The sequence below is a fragment of the Chenopodium album genome, chromosome 26 (assembly GCF_948465745.1).
Source record: "Chenopodium album chromosome 26, dcCheAlbu1.1, whole genome shotgun sequence".
NCBI classification, from domain to species: Eukaryota; Viridiplantae; Streptophyta; class Magnoliopsida; order Caryophyllales; family Amaranthaceae; genus Chenopodium; species Chenopodium album.
Window position 1 is genome coordinate 27,377,437 of NC_137859.1, and position 21,357 is coordinate 27,398,793.

Sequence of the window (21,357 nt, forward strand, 5' to 3'; positions counted from 1 at the left end):
AATTTTGAAAAAAACGCGTAAACGCCTCTTTTGCATATTAAAAAAAAGTCCCGATTTGCGTGTTTACGTATTTGATACACAAAACAAGTCATTTACGTTATTTTTTTTTTTGCCAAAATCTAAGCTCAATAATAGAGGTGATCAACATTGGCCCCCCGATCTAGCCCGATATTAAGGTGGGTTTGGGCAAGCATAAAAACGCACTTTTAGATAAAAAGCTCGAACCTGACCCGAAAAATCCCGTAAAGCCCGTTTCGCCCCGACAAGCATGCCACTTTTTGCGGGTTGTGCACGAGAAATTGTGTTAAGGCTCGATCCGACCCGATTTTTAATCACCTCTACTCAATTTGGTTCCTTAAGACCTAAAATAGCCCCCAAAACCTTTAACGTAACAATTTCCAACACAAAAATCGATAAAAAATATTATTAAATAGAGAGTGAGACCCATTAACGGAGTTTGTTAATGGCGGGATAACAACAATGTTAAGGTACATGTCATAGAAAACGGAAAGTTAGAGACTCAACATTGAGTATTGAAATACAAAATGAGTTGTTTTTTACCTCCAATGGTGATACCCAATCCACTTATCAATTTAGCAACTCAAGTGAAGTCTAATTTTCCAATGGTGAGACTTTCTAAAGTATGCTAATGTCACTTTCAATTTATGGCCTACCATATCATAATCATGCTATAAGTTTTTTTTTTAGAACAAAATAAAATAAAAACTTAAATAAATTACAAAACATATTAGGAAAATTTGTCAGAAAAAACCTTTTAAATGGTTTATTTTGCAAGAAAAAACCTTATAAAGCATTATTCTTTGTAAAAAAAACCACAACGACAACTTATTTTGTATGATGAAATCTGGGCCCTCTATTCCGGCATCAATTCGAACTCAGGCATTGACCCTTTACTTTTCCTACTTGCTGCCAATTATTAGGATATTTGCACACTCCCTTACTTTTTCTCTTTTTTTTTTCCCCCAAACTAATCCCCTTTAATCTCTCTCTCTCTCTCTCTCTCTCTCTCTCTCTCATTTCTCCATGAATGCTCTACAAAGCTAACCATCAAATCAATTTGGATTTCTCTTTCTCTCTCTCTCTCCTCTGCTGCTCTTAATTAATTCCTCAAGCATTAAATAAGGTATGTTTATAATCATCAATTTTTAATTGAAAGTAGTATAAAAATTGGGGGGTTTTTTAAGAGTAAAGCAAAACTCACTTATTTATTGTTGCTAATGGCTAAAGAAGGAAGAAAGGGGTCGCTTGGACGCAATTAGAGGTTTCCCAATTACAGAGTGAATTACAACCGAAGTATGTTCTTCAATTTTGTGTTGAATTGCATGAAATGCGTAAAATTTTGGTTCAACAAATTAAGTCGACGAAAAAAACCTAATTAACCTAATTGTTGCATGTTTCTGTTGAATTTGAACTTTGATGCATGAATAACACCCAGAAACTTTGATGAATTCTTGAATTTGTTGAGTAGAATTGTTGCCCTAACTTGTTGAATTTGTTCGATTTTTTTTTTGTTTGTTGTGTTTGTCAAGTGGTGAATTCAAGAAGAAAGAAGAACAATGAACCCCTAAAATGGTGAATTCAACAAGAAAGAAGAACAATGAACCCAAATGTGGGCTGCAAGCAGGAAAAATTAAAGGGTCAACATATAAATTAGGAGTCAATGTCGGAAAAGAGGGCCCAGGTTTCATTGTACAAAAAAAGTCATCGTTGTGGTTTTTTTAAACAATGAATACTTTAAAAGGTTTTTTCTTGCAAAATGAGTCACTTAAAATGTTTTTTCGGACAACTTTTCCAACATATTATAACATTGATAAGAGCCACAATTTTTGTCTAATAACACTCAAAGTTGGGAATCTAAATTTAGCAACTCTCTTTTGGAGTTGCTAAGTTTAGATACCAATTTATTAATATCCTTTGCAAAAAATACTCTCTCTCCTTAAAAAAAAAAAAAACTCACTCAAGTCTCACCAGAGGGTCGAATGTATAACCCTGTTTTTTTTGTTCAACATCCCGAAAGAATACATTTCACTTCCCGCCACACTCTCACACACTCCTCTCCATCTCAAACTCAATCACCATGGGAGAAGACAAGAAGAACAACAAGCGCCGCCGTCCCGACACCGACGATTCAAATTCCGACACCGACCATTCTCTCTCCACCATTAAAACTCCTCATCTTTCTCCTAAATCCGTCCCTTTCCAAAAACGCCTTAAACCCGACACCACAATCCTCGAATCTCTCAAACAACTCGCTTACTCCATCAAAAACCCTCCTCCTTCCTCCTCCAAAAAACCCACTACTCTCGCCGACGTCTCCGCTTCTCTCTCCTCCTCCTGCCGTGAAGTCACCGACCTTTCTCTCTCCTCCGTTCAGTCGGAAATCGAAACCCTAGTTTTATCCCTCACTAAATCTATTCTCGCTGGAAATGGTTTCTCCTTCAGTGTACCCTCTCGTGCTTCATCCAATCATCTTTATATTCCTGAACTAGACCGTATTGTTCTTAAAGACAAGTCCTCTTCTCGCCCCTTTGCCGCGGTTGGATCTGTCCGTAAAGCTACTGTGACTGCCCGGATTATTTCGCTTATTCACCAGCTTTGTCTCCGTAGCATTCATGTTACGAAGCGTGATTTGTTTTATACTGATGTGAAATTATTCCAGGATCAATCTCAGAGCGATGCTGTTTTGGATGATGTTTCTTGTCTTCTTGGGTGTACTCGATCGAGCTTGAATGTGGTTGCTTCTGAGAAGGGGATTGTTGTGGGTAGGCTTGTGTTTAGTGATAATGGAGATATGATTGATTGTACGAAAATGGGTGTTGGTGGGAAAGCGATTCCGCCTAATATTGATCGTGTGGGGGATATTCAGAGTGATGCATTGTTTATACTTTTAGTTGAGAAAGATGCCGCGTTTATGAGGCTGGCTGAAGATCGGTTTTACAATCGATTTCCGTGTATCATCATTACTGCCAAAGGGCAGCCGGATGTGGCCACTAGGTTGTTTCTAAGAAAGTTGAAGCTTGAGTTGAATTTGCCTGTGTTAGCTTTGGTGGATAGTGATCCATATGGGTTGAAGATCTTATCGGTTTATGGGTGTGGCTCGAAGAATATGTCGTATGATAGCGCAAATTTGACTACACCGGATATCAAATGGCTGGGTATTAGGCCAAGTGATTTGGACAAGTATAAGATTCCTGAGCAATGTAGGTTGCCAATGACCGAGCAGGATATTAAAACGGGCAAGGACTTGCTGGAGGAAGATTTTGTGAAGAAGAATCCTGGTTGGGTTCAAGAGTTGGAGTTGATGGTTAAGACCAAACAGAAGGCTGAGATTCAGGCTCTCAGCTCTTTTGGGTTTCAGTACTTATCTGAAGTTTATTTGCCCCTCAAGTTGCAGCAGCGAGATTGGCTCTAATTCCATTGGTTTTGTATTGGTATTGAAGAGTGTCGATACTTGTATGCATTCAGGCAATGTGCATTGGCAGTGCATATTATGTATCTGAGATTTTGCTAACAAGATGTATCTGATAAGTTGAATTTAATGTTTGTTAAAATTTCTTGTACTTGCAATGGATAGAAGAGGGAAATAAGAAATATTTTTTACATGTCCTATATTTCCGAGTTCCAAAAGTCCTGTTATATTAGTTTGTTCTATGAAATCACTTTTCACATGTCCTATATTTCTTAGTTTGTTCTTGGTTATGACGATTAAGATGCATACTTGCATACACAGAGTGTGTCATGGACTCAGACGTAGGGGGGTGTATTGCTCAAAGCATCCACACCTCCACAAGTGTGACAGAATTTGCTCATATTAATGAAATGAAAACAGTAAGAAATTTATTTTACCATTTCTAAAACTTCTGTATTCATACAAGGCTCAGCTTTTGGATTTACATAGCTATATAGCTTTATGAGATATTTCGTATAAAAATGTTGTAAGATTTATTACAGTATGAAATAATGTACATGTACAATTAACGCCTAGAGCCAGCATCCGACCTTCTTTGTAACCAATTGTTCAAAGATTTTCTTGGGACCAATAGCCTTTGCAATACTGCAGGTCGTCGAGCTGAAGTGTCCAGACAATTAGGCAACTCACTCATTTTAGGAGCACCTCTCGAGTTTGAACCTAAATTAGAAGCACCTTCTTTGTCTGTGGTTCTTTCAACTGTCGCACTTGGATCTTCTGCAATGACTTCAAGCCCGAGTTCCTTCTTCAAATGATTTTCAATTGCATCTCTGACCAAACACTGTTGGCCTACTTTTGTGATTCCTATTATAACTGTTAGATCATCTTTTACAGAAAATCCTGCAATGAGATCAGAAATTCAACACCATTGAATAACAACATTGCTGTCTATGGGACAACAAAAAATCGAAAGGATATAAAATAGCATACTATGTATGTTCGAGAACATTCAACTTAGCTGTCTATGCTGTAGTAAAATGCTTCTAGTTTGGCAATTTCCTCCAACACCCCCCCACCCCTCCCCTCCCCCAACACACACAATCATTGTACTTCAATTTCGTTTTCATACCTGATTTATAATTTTCTTTAATCATACGTAAAGCCGCTAGAACTACAAGCCGAGCTTCTACCTGCACAATAAGTGGAAAACATTCAATGAAGAAAAAGGCAGAGAGCTGAAGGCTTGAAACTACACACATAGTCTCATACCAAATTACAACTCAGTGGAGTCTGTGAAGTGGTAGATGAGTTATAAAAATTTCAACATTACAAATACACCAAGATTTGGAGAGTCTTCAACACTAAACAAAAATTTTCAACAGATTGACCTTGTGAAAAAATAGCTATGCTTATTGTGTGACTCGGAATTAAACTAAATAAACTCAACTAGTCCTGTCTTTTGCTACGGGCTCAACTTTGAAGCTCCAGACAAGCACTCTAAATAATATACATTTGCTATGCAGATTCAATTGTGTATTAGGTAGTTTCACACAACAATTCTACGAGGCAACATTAGGGAACCTAAACCATCTCCTATTTTCTCTAAAGTCTATAAACTATGGCTACTTGCCTTAGTAAGCCACAGAATCAGAAAAGATTTACTGCTTTGAAGCCACTGTCTTGATATTTTTAAATTGAAAATCTTAATTAATAGCCAATTTGTCTAATTCAGGCACAACATCATATCAATGTCTCATTAGAGAAAAAAAAAATAATAAATCCAAATTTCTAATGGTGGTACATGAAGATAGAAATAAAGTTCAATAAATTGATTAGCATTATTATAATCTACTTTTTTCATCTATTTTTATTTAAGCAATGCAGAAGAAAAGAAGTGGGATCTCAAGTCCAAACATTTCTCTCTTCTCACTACGAAATGAAATGTTACTTGTAACCAGCTATTAACACCGAGTAGTAAACTGTGAATCCAGTCAAAAAGCAAAGCTTCATATTAATATTAAAAACAAAGGGCAGCCTGGTGCACATTGGCGTCCCTGTTAGGGGAGGGTCCGGGGAAAGGTCCCACCACGATTAAAATATATATTCAATGAAAAGATTAAAATACATACTGAAGTCAATCTTATGGGACCAATAAAAGAATTAGAATAAAGATATCTTGAGATTCAATACCAAACAGTGGACTCAACTGAAGTCATACAGATTTTGTGTTTTAGCCTTTAGCTGAAGTATTTACATGGATATACAATGTAAAAATTTATTGGTTATTTAAGAGGAAAAAATAAATAAAAGTGAGTATTTATATTTTAGTGAGTCATCTTTTTAGGTTTCACCATTAAACATACCGTTGTCAGCCCCTGAATATCAACTGCAAGACTTTTAACTGTGTTCTTCCGTAAATGGGTTGCTACCCTTTCAAGAATCTGACTTCGCATTTCCCCTAGGTCAGCTTTGTTGCGTGAATATGTAAGTCCTTGCTGATTATTGCCTTGAATTACTCCTTCACACCATTCTTCAATCAGTAGTTTAAGATAGTAGTCATTGGATTTGAAGCTGATAGATAGACGTTAATGGAAAATCAAGAAGAATATGAGAAAATATAAATCCATATACATCAAGACTTTGACTGACTCCAACATTCGAAACATTCAACATGCATGTGTATAAATCTTATGAACAATGTCATGCATAATTGATACTATATCACCAGCTATAACACATAACTGGACTGGAAGAAGCTGAAAGGCAACAAAGCAAGATATTAAGGCCCTGTATGGTAATTAGCTGGTTTGAAAAGCTGATTAGATTTACTGGTTTGACTAGCTAGTTATATTAGCTTATTTGACTAGCTGATTGTGTAAAAGTGTTTGGTAAATAGCTGTTTATTATTAGCTGTTTCAGTGAAATTAATACACAAAAAGATAATTCTTCAATAAGCTAATTGCTAAAAGCTCTTAAGATGAGCATTTTCAAAAAGAGCTTTTTAGACCCAAAAAAACTCTTTTAATAAGCTATTTACCAAACACCCAAATTAGCTTTTTAAAATGGTTAAACCTCTAATAGTGCTCAATAAGCTAAAAGCTTTTCAAAAGACTCTTTACCAAACAAGGCCTAAAAGATTCAAGCCCCATTGCTACTTTTAAGTCAAAATAATATGAACAACTGACAAGTTCACATGAGGCATACTCCAGTAGTTATTTGTCTACTAAATAATATATCAATCAATCAAAACCTTAATCTCATAAGTGGGATTGGCTACATGAACCAAATTTGATTATTTCGTGTGGTCATCCACAAAAATCTTCCTCCTCCATCCCTTAAGATCTAATAAATCATCATCATGCAACTCCATATACTTCGTATCCTTCCTAACTCCGTCAAACCAAGTCATTTTCGGTCTCCCTCTCCCTCGTTTAACCCTCCATGGTCTCACTCTTCCACTATACGTAACGGTGCACCCTCGGGTCTCCGTCTTACATGCCTAAACCAACATTGACGATTTTCCCTTAGTTTTTCTGCAATGTCTGTCACTCTTACTTTCTTGCGAATAACCTCATTTCCGTAACTATCTCTGAGATTGTATATGTTGTTTATGTTAAGCTTGATGGAAACTTACAAAGATTTAACAAAATAATATATGTTTCGTTTAGTATGAAGAAAAACATGTTCAATGAAAACAAATTTTTCATGAAAAACTACAATTACAGTATAATTTTCCTTCGTCTGTATCCTTACCAGAAAAGTTATACAAAAAATGAAAATGGGAGTGAAAAGGTGAGGATGGATGTGGGAAAAAAAAGGAGGTAAGAAGGGAGGAAAATGTGACATCTCTACTTTTGTAAATGAAAATGCTTTCCACTTAAGGCTAATTTTCCACAATTAGAAAGTTGTTTGAGTTGTTTCTCACACCTTCACTAACCAAACATAGGAAAATGAAAGAAAATCATTTTCCATGAAAACATTTTATATCAAACCAAACACTTCAAAGAAACTTATAGTGCTAATTGTGCATATGTGATTTATTTTTCTTTTATTATTACAAAATGGGGCGTGATCTAGTTAACTTAAATATAACTATATGATTTTTATATGGAAAAATTTATTACAAACCCCCTAATAATTTTTATTTTTTTTTTAAAAAATTTATTTATATATACTTATTATTTTTTGTAAATACATATCATATTTCAATTTTTTTTTTTAAGGCCACTTTTACCCGGAATATGGTCATTGGCACATTATTCTGGTGTTGACCCCTACATCACCACCTCCACCCGCATCAGCATTGCCGCCCTACCACTCATCCTGACAACCTGACCACTCTCCCAAGCCAAAAATCACCCCTCACCATCCTAAAACCCTACCCTAACCACTAGAAAATCACCCACACAACCTGAAACCACCCCTCACTGGCCTAAAACCTACCCTAGCCAGTCAGAAACCACCCCTCTCACCGCAAGAAGTCCACCATACAACCTCCTCTTTTCCCCACCGCCGAAACCTTCTTCCCTCTCCTCGCATCTTTTCGGTAGGGGACTGGGAAGGGTTTTAGGGGTGGGGTAAAGGCAGTTGAGGGTTTCGCAAGGAGGGGGAAAGGGTCTTTAGGGTTTCAAGGGAAAGGGTCTCTAGGGTTTCGTGGGGAAGAGGGAAAGGGTCTTTAGGTTTCAGGGGAAGGGGGAGGGTTTTCTAAGGTTTTCTGGGTGGTTCAGGGCAAAGGGGGAGAGGCAGCAAGGGTGAAGGGAGAGACAGTTGGGTGTTCAGAGGGAGGGGAAGGGTGACAAGGCGATAGGTGGGTGGCGAGATGTGGTTTTGAGCTGGTGAGGGGTGATTTCAGGTTCTAAGGGTGGTTAAGGCCAGTGATAGGGCAGAAAAGCTAGTGCATGTGATGGTGGTGGGTGGCCGAGTAAGGGTCAACACCGGAATAGTGGTTTAATGACCATATTCCGGGTATAGGTGGCTTTTCACAAAATAATTTTGAAAGTAGGGCAATTTGGACAAAAGAAAAAATTATAAGGTGATTTTTGACAGAATTTGTGTTTTTTAAGGTGGTTTCTGACAAAAATTTTCGTTTTGTATACACTTCTGTTATAATTTCTTAGTTTTACAATGCTTATATAATTATCTTTACTACATAAACATCAGTAATAATTTGCTTATAAATAGGCTATTAGAAAAGCATCAATAATTTTGTAAAAAGGAGACAATAAATAAAGGATGATCTTCCATGATTTATTACTCCTTGAAGAAATTCCTTTGAACGCCAAGATATTCTCTCAATCGGTCAAAACTTGCATTCAGAAGTACTTTTGCAAATATATTAACAATTTATTCTTCAGAAGTAAAATGAAGTAAGCTGAACTTTGTGCACTTTAAACTTCACACACATATTGAAATTTTATTTTAATATGTTCTGTTTTTTCGATGTAGTATCAAATTCTTAGCAATAGCGATAGCATATTTACTATCACAATATATCTTTGTGGGTTGTTTTTGAACTTCTCCCATTTTTGTTAAAATTTTTCTTAGGCCTTATTTAGTTCACCTTATTTTTACTTATTTCAGAAAAATAAGTTCAAATCAGATCATCGTTTTATGTGCAGTTTTTTATCGCGAAATATCTTTAATTTCGTAATGAAAGAAATTATGTAAATCACATATTAATAAAATACACAATATTACAAATCTAACAAGACTCCACTTGATATACTTTTTCCGTATAGATTATTGTACATTTAAGGTCAAATTTTGGTCAAATCTGACATTCAGATAATATTACATCAAATCAGACCAGAAGCAAAAATAAGGTGAACCAAATAAACCCTTAGCCAGATTTTTGCTGATGCACATGCTGTAATATATTCTGCTTTTGTAGTCGATTGAGCCACAATATCTTGATTTTGACTTATCCAAGAAAATACACCATTTCTAAGTGAAAACATGTATCCCGATGTATTTTTCATGTCATTGATAGATCCAGCTCAATGACTCTCAAAATATCCAGCAAGTTCCAAATTTTTAATAGTCATGTACCATATTATGTAATCTAAGGTTCCTTTTAGATGACAAAGAACCTTTCTTTAATTACTTGTAGGCGCATTTGGCTTGGTTTCAACATAAATCTTGCTAACATGCTCTAACTTACATGGTACATGATGTTAGAACAAATTTAGAGTAATTAAACAAGGCAGACCACATATTATTTCTAAGTACATATTACAGTCGCATTCATAATAAACAAGGTTAACACAATATAACTATTGGGGTACAGATAAAACACAATAGATTTTGGTTGTTTATTAAAATAAATCAACAAGAAGTTTGTGACAAGTGTTTGTAAAAACCAAGAGATAATAATCTTGAAAATTTTCTCTCAAAGGAAGCAATTTCAACAATGTCTTTCTTCTTTATCATCTATCATGTATGTCATATAAAATCCTGTTTATAAAGTTTATATGAAGACCGGTTAAAATCCAACAGATATGTCCGTTCACAAATCAATTTGTTCAAAAACTGCTGAAAATCATCACTTTTGAACTTCACTCAATCAGACAGGGCAAGCCCACTCGTTTTGGCGTGCCAAAAACATTGAAAAAACCATGTAAAATCTGAAAGCACCTGTGCTCGATCAGACCGAGCAAAGTCACCCGATCGGGGGCCCAACATCTTAATAAAATTTGAGATTTTCAGGGAAACTTGACTCGTGCTCGCCATGTCGATTAGATTGGGCGAAGCATAAATCAGACGATTTTTTTCATGTATTGTCACTTTTGTACATCTTGCTTTGCAATGCCTCTAAGTATAATCATTATACTATTCCTTCTAAACTCCTTGTATAGTAAAAAGACTAAAAACCTCATATATGAACCCATTAGCACATTCATCTATTAATGTTCCAACATATCATTTGTGGTTTATAGCATTTAGCATCTTTTGAATCATCTTTTTTGCTACTTTTCATTTTAAGCTATAAGAAAGGATATTGATTTGCTATTTTCCATATTGAACTTTTTTAAGATGTTTTGTCTTTTGTACATATATTTCTTTTGACTTATGAAGATCCCTTGTACAAAGAAGGATTCATCTTTTCTCAATTTGGATCATTCTTCGACAATTTCGTCCCATATTCCATTGGAGAATCGTATTGAATGTACAATACTAAAATATACTTCCTCCGTTCTTTTTTACTTGGACCGTTTGACTTTTACACTATTTATTCATACTCCTCATTTGTGAATAATATGTAAGGAAAAGCATATTTATGAGAGATATTTTTGAATTCGTCTCAATAAAATCGTAATATATACTCCCTCCGTTTTTTTTTTTATTTGCATCACTTCCCATTTATGCTTGTTTTTTTTTTTTTTTATTTGCATCATTTCTATATATAGTAACTTTAAACTATATTTTATTATTTTTCTTTCTTACTTTAAACCCCACTCAAATTAATATATCATTTCTCTCTCATGGTCCCTACTATTCTATTTCACATACTTTCACTTTCATGTCCCCACATTACTTTTACCATAATAATTTATTCACACACTTACAATATAATATTACTCTTCTAAAACTCCGTGCAATCCCAAGTGATGCAAATTAAAAAAAACGGAGGGAGTAACTTTTATGATTTTTCCTTATGGATAATATTAGTTATTGATCGTTAAAGTTATGCATTAGCAAGCGTGATAAAAGAAACACGTTAGGTAAAAGAATAGAGGAATTATGCTTCTTATAATTAAAATTTCACTATGACGTGGTACTGAAGGATTTATGTCTTTTTTTTTTTTTTTAATAGAAGGATTTATGTCTTCGTCGTGTGCAATTAGGCCACTTACTAGATATATGAATGGATCAAATTATGGAGATAATTAAGTTCATACATTTGGGTCGTCATTTTATCATAGTTTAACGATCTTTGGGCTAGTTAATAGCCCAAAGCCCAATTGGACGGATCCTATAAGGTCACACAAAGAGCCTAGATCGAGCATTAGAGGACGAGGCACATCATGGGCCTTGTCACTCTAGGGGGCCGGGTATAGGGAAAATTGAAAGGGCTTTTGGGCTTCGTGCCCTAATCTAATTATAATAGGATTATAAATAGACTAGGTGCCTAGGGTTCGATGAAAGCAATTCAGTGATCAGCTTGATCAAACCCTAATTAGCAAACACGAAATCAACCCTCTCAAACTCCTCTCTCTCTCTCTCTCGGTTCTCTCCTCCTCCTCCTCGGCGTCGGTGGTGGTTCGTGCGGTGGTCGGTTGTCCATAAAGGTGGTGATCGCGGTTTTCCTGTTTCACTCGACCAATCTAGTATTGGTGGACGTCTCGTTCGAATCTCGTGGACTAAGTAGAGGAGCAACGCTTTGAGGCTCTATTCTCTCCTTGATTTGCTTGTCAAATTGCTACGTGGAATTCACGCTTCAAAGGTATGATTATGTGTCTTGTGTGATATGCATGCGATTTTGGGATTAGGTGCTTTTATTAATATGATTCATGTTTTTCCGCATTATAATACCTATAAACTCCTACAGGTACAACATCAATGTTTCATTAATCAAGGATTTATTAAAGTTGAATTTAAAATGAGAAGACATCTCATTAAATAATTGTTGTTAATTTTTCCAATAATTAATTAATGAGATCCTAAATTGAGGTGAAGAAAACATAGATTAAATGTGTTGCAGATGAGTTAGATAGGTATTGATGTGAATCAAGAGACCGATTCTGTTGAAGGGTCAAATGCACTTTTGAAGGTCTTAATAACTCCATTATAGGCTGCCCAAATAAGAAACAAACAAGGAAAGGTATAATAGCTTAAATGGTAAAGAAGGAAGCATAATTTGCAAAGAAGAAGAAATGACATTCGGCTTCCGGCGGCGTTTGCAGTGGCCACGCGCCACCTTCCTAGAACCACTTTGAACCCAGAGTCGGTGCATGAGGCAAGGGGCGGCACGTGTAGTGGTCGAACCACATCGAGATGAAACGAATGATTTTCCTTAGTTGTTTTCTTAGAGTTTTTGCTTGCAAGTTTTTACCTTCACTTGAAAGGGTTTTTCTTGGTTTATCTACTTAGGATTAGCTTTATTTTCTGTTATTTAATTGCTAAAAACTTCTTAAGGTTGTTAGGAATATTTTTTAGTTAGTTAGAGTTTGTTTAGGATTAGTTTTCCAATTCTAATTAGAAATAGTTATTCTATTCTAGTTAGGATGCTTGGAGAGCAAGTTTAGGGGTTTGTCCTAATCCTTGTAGGAGTAGAAGTGTTAAACGCGGGTTCGGGCCGCACCCGCAAACCAAGAGAGAGAGTTCACTTCACAAGATCAAAGAAGGTTCCATCCCTAAATCATATGGCAATAGGAGGAGTAGGCCCTTAGCCTTCTAAAGTGATTAACTCTCTCATCTTAAACCAATGTGGAACACTTACATGTGGTGATACACTTCGACAAGAAGTAGTGCCTCTTATGCCTATGGCTATAATTAAGGGGAATTTCGTGCCTTTTAGGGTCATGAAAAATTCAGATTAATAAAATTAATTTGGTTTGGCTTTGCTTAAACTTTTTCTTGCTAGTTTTCAATTCAAGGAGTTTTTTTGATGATTAAAACGTTCAATTCTTAGTTCTATGAGTAGTCTAAGATTTGTTCATCAAAATGCTTAGTTCTAGGAGTAGTCTAAGTAGTTTGAGTGGTCTTGAATTCGTTCCAGGAGTGGTCGAATTACGAGTCATATCCAGTTCGTTGTTCTTAAGTTGTTCGAGTTTCTAAAGGAATTCGAAAGGCTGGTGTTACTTGTGTGATTTTAGATCCTTTTAATAGTTAAGGGGCTTAGATCCACATCAGGTATATATTCATTTGACCTCAAGTTCTAGTGACACAAATTTCATGTCTTGACAAGTGTATAGAGACTTAATGTAACAATAGGCACATTATATATTCAGCGCTAGCAGAGATGGTTACAATTAATGTCCTAAATTCCTAATGGATATCAATGGTGAGGGAAATAAAAGCAAATAGTTTATAGGAGAGAAGTGAAGGGAAAAAAATACAAAGGAATCCTTGTAGTGTAAGAAAGGCACTACAATTAACAAGTTTGCATCATGACTTAATACATGAAATTGATAGCTAATATATGAGACACAAGGAATCTTTGAACTTACCCAGCTTTCCGCATTTCTTGATGTATAGCTAGGCATTGTTGAACTTCTTGTAGGGAGCCATATTTGGTACGGGCTCTCAGCAGAGTATTATAGGTTACCTGAAATAACCAGACTTTCAATCATCATCACGTATTGGGACTTGGAAGTATACAGTAAAATGCAGTTACAAACTCATAGTCCATCTGCACAAGTGAAAAATATACACAAAATATGCTTCCCATGCCACCAAAAATAGACTAGTAGAACAGTAGAATAGCTTGAAGAATCCAGTCAGTACAGATACTTGTACTTCACAGCTCATACTTACCAAATTTGGTTTAATGCGGTTCCTTTTCATTTCTGAGAATAATGAAAATGCCATATTCAGGTTTTTACATTCCACACAAACCTACATTAGAGGCCAAACATATTAATAGCAAGAATTGACCTCATTCTGATAATATTCAAGATGACGGAAGAAAACCTTTATAGCAGTTGTATAAGCAACAACATCAGGCCTAATTCCTGAGTTGACCATAGATTTCAATATCTGCAGGGGTACAGGAGAGATATAAGGAATTAAAGTTCATTGATAGAATAAGAATGATTTTTAAGATAAGAAACAAACAAGCATGGTACTTCTTCAGGTGGAAATTGACATAAAATAAAGACAAATTTAAGTGTTTGTGTAACTGGAATATGTATTACGATTAAGCAATGAAATTATGAAACTCTCTTGTCTTGCATCTTAAGCTTGCTCAACTTCAAAAGTAAGGATAGCCATTGATCCATATAAAAAATCAAATTTATACTTGAAATTCTGAAGGCCAGACCCAACTACAATCATTAGTCCATACTGTAAATTAATACATAAAACAAGGCAAAGTAATCACTATCCTGCATGATATGTTGGAAAAAGCCAAACAAGTAACTCTAATATATAATAGCCCCATTATAACCAACAAAAGATCATACTTTACCTGTAAGGCACCTGCTACATTTCCTGCTCTACCACAAATATTAATTAAAATTGTATAGCTGATGTGATTCGGAGTAAGACCCATTAATTTCATCTCATCAATTAAAGATTTTGCCCGGTAGAAGTCAGTACCACAAGCCTTCAAAAGTATATTGTATGTTGCAGTCGTTGGACTAAATGGAATACTCTTAGAAAAGCTCAAATTACGTGATGCAGTCATAATTTGCGGTGTATTTACGGTTGAATTTTCATCTGTTCGCAGAACATTTGAAGTTTTATATTCATTGGTAATAAGATCTTCACTAGATCCACTACTCTTCCAAGCATAGAAAAGACGAAATGCTCGGTCATACTGACATCCCTCCACACAGGCATGAAGAAGTGTGTTGAAACACTGTGAATTAGGCTGGCAACCAGCCATAAGCATCTCTTCAAAAAGCTGAGTTGCCTGGTCGACAAGACCACCATTAGCACATGCACTGATCAACGAAGACCACGTAACTGTATTGGGAGTAACACCAGCAGATAGCATATCTTCTTTGATTTTGATAGCCATTTGCCACAATTTTGCATCTGCAAATACCTGGAAATTTTATGCACTTGTTGAAATAAGCTATGCGAATTAATTACATATTACACCCACAAATTAAACAGAGAGATGCATAGGGCAATATGCAATAATGTGACTAAACTGAAGCATCAAGGGACAGCCAGAGAAGCCTGGCAAAAAAAGAATATCCAGTAAACATGGAGGGATATACCTTGATAATAGTGCTGTAAGTAAAAACATCTATTTTAATTGCTCCAGTTGATTCCAAATGCAATACCTCCCTGTATATATCCTGAGCCAAGTCAACTCTTCCTGACAGACAGCAGGCCTTCAGAAGTATGTTGTAAGATGTCATATCTGCCTCAACACCCATACTCTGAAAGGACAGAAAAATATGAGACTGAAAAACTGTAATTATACAAGTCAAGACATATTTATAAATGATTCTCAAATCTTACTCTGCTGGTTATACCACATACATAATACAAATTAGGACAAGTACTTAGAATGAGAAGTTAAAATTCTTTTTAACAATCGTAGTAGCACATGTTTTGAACAAAGAAAAAAAAACAGTATGCAATAATTTTTGGTGATTGCAGCTTTGTATAAAAACAAAAGACGTTATGTACTTGTATATTGCAAAACCAAAAACCAAAAAGGGCCATGGTTGTCTGAACCAATAAAAGATCACTTTTGTCCCTTTTCCTGTAGGTTACTTGACTGGGAGTAAATGCATTCCGACTTTCCAAAATCCACTAGGGTCACCAGGACATACAATTGATTATTTCCGTTGTTCTAAGATACAACATTTACCCAAAATACCTTGGTGTTTTTTTTTTTTTTTGACACCTTTGTTATACCACATTGACTGATTAGAACATAGTTAGAATGTTAGATGGACGTATGATTTCATACTACAGCAGGCAAAGGGATAAAGAAGAAAGGAACAAATCTATTCCAACAAAAGTTAGGTACATGTCTCTCTCTAGTATTCCGCAAGCTATAGCATGTTAATGCATAGAAATAGATGCTAGTAAGTTGAGAAAGGACATTACTTGCATTTGCTTGTACACTTCCAGTGAGTAGGTCAAGTCATGTGCATTTACATTCATGAGACTGTTGAAGACATAGATATTTGGGGTCACTCTCTGAGCTAGTAGATCCTGCAGTAATGACAAAAGCTTCAGAAAACAACAGGGACAACATAGACAACAAAATTGAATTGGAAAGTAGAATAAAGCATGAAATCAGACAATAGTACAATACTAAAAATTTTAGATGTTATAACTGATTCTTTTCAGATCCAAGGGTGTAGCTACAAGAAGAGTTGGCCTATGCAGACAAAAATTTAAGCTGTCCCTGCACAGGATATATCTAATACTTCCTCTGCTCCATATCGCTTGAACATACCCCTTGGGAGTGCATTTTGAGGAATGGATTTGAGGGTGTAAATAAGCAAAGTAATCAAAATAATTTTAACACATGTAAATTTCAGGTTACCTTTTGCTTGTGTTTAGATATATCGATTAATTTTGCTTGTTTAAACCCTCAAATCTCTTCCTTAAAATGAGTGCCGAAAGGCGAAAGGCATGTTGTGAGTAATATGGAAGTCCATACTTTGCAATTTTATCAATGGAATATCATAATATGGCACGAGTGATTAAGGTTTTACATGGGATACTGTGCTCATCCTAGTACTATAATACTCCTTACGTGTATTGAACTTTATTACCTAAACTGCTTTGTTTTCTTTTAATGCTTTTTGTTTCATGTTTGCTTCCCATTTCAATTCCATTGTTTCCCTTCCATTCATAATACAGCTACTCCATTCCATAAAATCAAACAAATAAGAAAATATCAGTTCCTTCTCAGTCAGTTTTCATTTTTCACAACCATTGACTTCAACTTAAAGTATATGGATACATAAATTACAGTATTTAATTTTCATACTTTTTAAAGGAAACTTACGTCATTCTAGACACTGAGAACCTTGACTGGTTTATAAACAAACCACTTAAATATATTTGTAGCAAAAAATGGTTCCTAATGCCGCTTTTGCAACTGTACCCAAAAAAAACAGGGTTAGAGCTACCAAAGGAGAAAATCAAAACAAAGGAATACCATTGAAAATGTCCCTTATTTGTTTTAGGGAAAATTGATATGAATTATAAATATAAATTATTTTTTCCATTTTTTTTAGAAAATTGCGCCATTTATTAGATCCATAATTCCCTTTTATGTTGGGTCCCTTAGGTATGTTGCAAATTAGGTCTCTACAAAGCATAGGATTTTTCCTTAATTACAACATCTATATTTTATTTTTAGATTTTAATCTAGCTATCGCCTATCGGTTTTAATTTACATATCTTCAGTTTAGAATCCTCTTAACAAATCTTATTAGTAACACGCTCTAATAATGAATCCTCCAAACAACATTTGCAGTAGAATTACTAATTATATATTTCTCGGAAGTTGAGCAATAATTAAGTTTAACTGATAGCTCATTGCTCAAAACAGGCATCACAAAGACTAGCATCAAAATAAAGTCAATTTGGAAACATGCATGTTGACACACCACATATTTTAGGTAGTAACTATATACCAATACTGGCATGAAACCGAAAAGCTACTACAGAAGGCAAGTCAGCTTATCAGTCGATTAACCTTCACACATTATACCTCCAGTCAAGTGTACAGGAAAGTAATATCAAAACAAAATGAACATTATTGACAAAAGGCACATAGCAGTGCTTTATCAACATAGCTGTCAAAGAAGCTACCTCATAGATCAACCTGGACTGGATGCAATCACCACATAAGCCACAAACATCGATTATAGTGCGGTAGACATACATGTTATGACCACTTAACTTCTGTTTTGAAGCTTCAAATACTTTTACAGCTGATACCAGATCTGATCTCTTTCCAAATTCTTTAATTATGGTACAAAACAATATCTCTGCCTGTGGAAGGAGACAGGCATACCTGCCAATTTTGATTTTGACAATACCTGTTAAAGTGGACATATAATTTAATTGTGTATCTACAAATGTTGCTTTAAATCATATTCTACATTCCAGATGATAAGGTAAATTGGTCTACAAAAGATATAAAAAGCAAGATAGTAGAGCTTCATGAATTTCTAAACATTATTAGGCCAAAATAAATAAATAAATAACCAATCAGACATCATAATTACAAATCTGTAGACAAACATTCTTTGGATCATCACATGCGCTAAGGGAGCTAAATAGGAGACAATGCCAGTTTCACAATCACAAAATATATGATAGATACAAATACAATGCAGCAGCTAGATTCTATAACAGGAAGCAAAGAAGATCCAGTGTGGCTAACCTTCAGCTGTGGATGATATACGCTAGTAGGTCAGTCAGATATTGGCTTTAGAATCATTTTGGACTATATAACAGAATGATTAATAATTTGAAGTTTTGATCACTTTAAATGTAACATCTATGTCTCTCCTTCGTACTATGTCATTTACAAAAAGAAGGCATGCGAATTTGAGCCAAGCTCTCGAGTTTTTGCTTGCACATAAATGGGGCTATACCAACCTAAATGAAAATCACTCCAATTCTACACTGTAATATTAACATCTAGGCATCTTCCATACTACGTCAATTTCAAAAAGAAGGCATGTGATTTTGAGCCAAGCCCTTAAATTATGCTTGCTTTGAAACGGAATAATACCAGCTTAAATGATAATCAACTCATAAGATCTCTACTATGAATGCAGCACTATATCAGAAACTTAACTTTCAAATAGGATATCAGTGGATTGACAAAGTTTTTAGTCAACACTCTTCATTGATATGCATGACAGTAGAATAAATTAACAAAAGAGCACGACAATAATTAATTTTGTCCCAAAAGACAATGTATGATGTGACTTCCATAAGAAAATCTTAATGGAGAATCGTAACAGTACCTTACGGCCAAGCTTGGGCTGCGCTTATCAATAGATATTTTTATCATTTCGCTGGGCTTTATCAAGTCTTTGATTGAAAATTGAAAACCTGGATGATTCAATGAAATGTCATAAAATAAAAGAACTCAAACAATGAAACCCTTTCCATGATCACTCAAAGAAAACCAAACAATGACATTTTAAACCAAATTTGTAGGGAACAAGCATTTGGAAGTAACAACTTTTTGAGATACTCCTTCCATCCCACTACAATAATGCCCCAAATATTTCACTATTTTAAGAGTTGTTTCGAGAAAAAACATGTGGTGTTATGAACTTGTCATCTTCCATGCTTTAATCTATATCTTCCAAAAAGGGAATTTGGGTGAACACAACGGGACAAGCAACAAAGAAACATGGGGCAAACCTTATGGGACGGAGGGAGTACTAGGCATTCAAGAACTAAGACAATAGAAACATCTTCAAGTGAACCAACAACCATATGCGTAATGCAATAACCAGCATATAGTATAAATGAGAAGAAAAAGAGAACTATGAACACAAAATCCAAATATGAGAAAATTACCCCCCCACCAAACAAGTATATGCATGTCATTTCTACACCTCATGTCAAGTCAGAGGTAATTACCCTTAAATCCTTGATGGAACTCACGTGTGCTGGGGGTGAGTGTTGAGCATAGCCTTCCTAAAATGAACGTGGGACACTCACATGTGTTATTTGGGAAGGCTATGCTTCAACTCTCTTCTCAAATTTGAGGTCTTTTCTAACTCAGTCACATGTGATATTTCATGGGTGAGAGTGCATTTTAATAAAACTCCAATTCAATCTAGCCCAAAAATTGTAAAAGTCATTAAAGGTCCCAACCATGGCCTAGCTCTAATGTACCATGTTTGAATGGTGTCTAGGTGGCACTTGTCACAGTCTCACGGAGAGAGAGAGAGAGAGAGAGAGTACACCTCATAAGACCAAAAGAGGCTTCATACCACAACTAGATGGCTTACAAAGTGTTGGTACATCAAGGACGGATATTGACATGTGTTCTTTGAGAAGACTATGCTTCAACAACTTGTCACATTCATCAAAAAAAAAAAATAAAAAAAAACCTTGTCACATTTATTTAAATTAAAGAGACATTGCAGTTTTTGTCTCCGAACATAACTCTACTTAGACGATGCGGCAATTAAACTCAAACAAAGGAAATACTAAGTAATGTTATTTACTGAACTAAGCTGAACTACTGAATTGTTTATGTAAAAAGGAAATTAAGAACTGAACTGAATTGAGCTAAGCCGAAGAGAACAGGCCCTAAATCACCTATAATAGATTAAAATCAAATTTCAAATTTTTTATAACAATGAAACAACTATTGAAAAAAATACTATTAATTTCATAGTTAATCCCTGAATAACAAAGAAACATGATGTACAGCAAAATTACCTGCCAACATTTCCATTAACTCAACGGCTTCTAGTAGATATCCCTCTTTGACAACCTTGAAACACTCTTTTTTAAGCAACTCCATAGTAGACCCATCAAACATTTTCAAAAGGGTAACATTCAATTGAAGCAAATATCCCAACAATTCAATAACATCCTTAATTCTCCCTTGTCTCAATCCCTTAATAACACCTGAAACCACAAGTTTAGAATTCAACTGTGTACCAAAAGACAAAGACCCATTAGCATCAGAGCTCAAAACACTCTCCACAACCTTGACAAAATCATCGAACAACCCATCATCAACGAGCTTAGAAGCGATTTCGGCATAATAAGTAAGATCATTTTTAGTAGAATTGAAGTTTGGTGGGTCAGAATGAGGGAAAGTAAGAGGTGTAGAGGTAGAAGATGAAGAAGAAGGTGGAGTTAGGGAGGTGGATTTGGAGAGAGAAAAGAAGATAATGTTGTGGAGAGAGAAAATTGGAGTTTGTTTATGGCTAAAGTAATGGTGGTGGTGGTGGTGGTGGTGGTGGTGACGAGTTGTGGTAACAATGGAGGATGAAGAAGCTGTGATGATTACAAGATTCCTCATACTACAAATTTGGAGCACGGAAAGATGCTGAGAAAATCATGGAGCTCAGCCAAAAAAACTTGGATGAGTTATCTTGTACCGGGCCACGTTACGTGTAAGGTCCCGTCCACCTCACTTTATTTTTGTTACACTTAAATTATTTTATTGAATTGAAATTAATTTACTAATTGAAATAAATTATGCTATATTTTAATGCTTTTTATTATATTTTTTCTTTATAATTACTAAACTTTATTGAGCTGGACTTATTTTACTGAATTGAAATTATTTT

General features: G+C 35.3%; 1 protein-coding gene and 1 pseudogene across 1 annotated transcript; one reads left to right on the top strand and one right to left on the bottom strand.

The window, feature by feature from the left end:
* The first annotated feature begins 2,038 nt into the window (after positions 1-2,038).
* Positions 2,039-3,630, top strand: LOC145617509 (DNA topoisomerase 6 subunit A pseudogene; annotated as a pseudogene).
* Positions 3,631-3,836: 206 nt separating this feature from the next.
* LOC145616250 (pentatricopeptide repeat-containing protein At5g02830, chloroplastic-like) lies at positions 3,837-21,086 on the bottom strand. Its single transcript, XM_081670947.1, has 12 exons — positions 20,495-21,086; positions 19,057-19,144; positions 17,888-18,092; positions 16,163-16,270; positions 15,319-15,483; positions 14,559-15,140; positions 14,063-14,128; positions 13,907-13,987; positions 13,600-13,697; positions 5,794-6,001; positions 4,560-4,620; positions 3,837-4,330 (listed from the first exon to the last, which is right to left on the bottom strand). Exons 1-12 carry the CDS (start codon positions 21,084-21,086, stop codon positions 3,996-3,998), a joined length of 2,589 nt encoding a protein of 862 aa, XP_081527073.1. The 3' UTR covers positions 3,837-3,995.
* Positions 21,087-21,357: the final 271 nt, after the last annotated feature.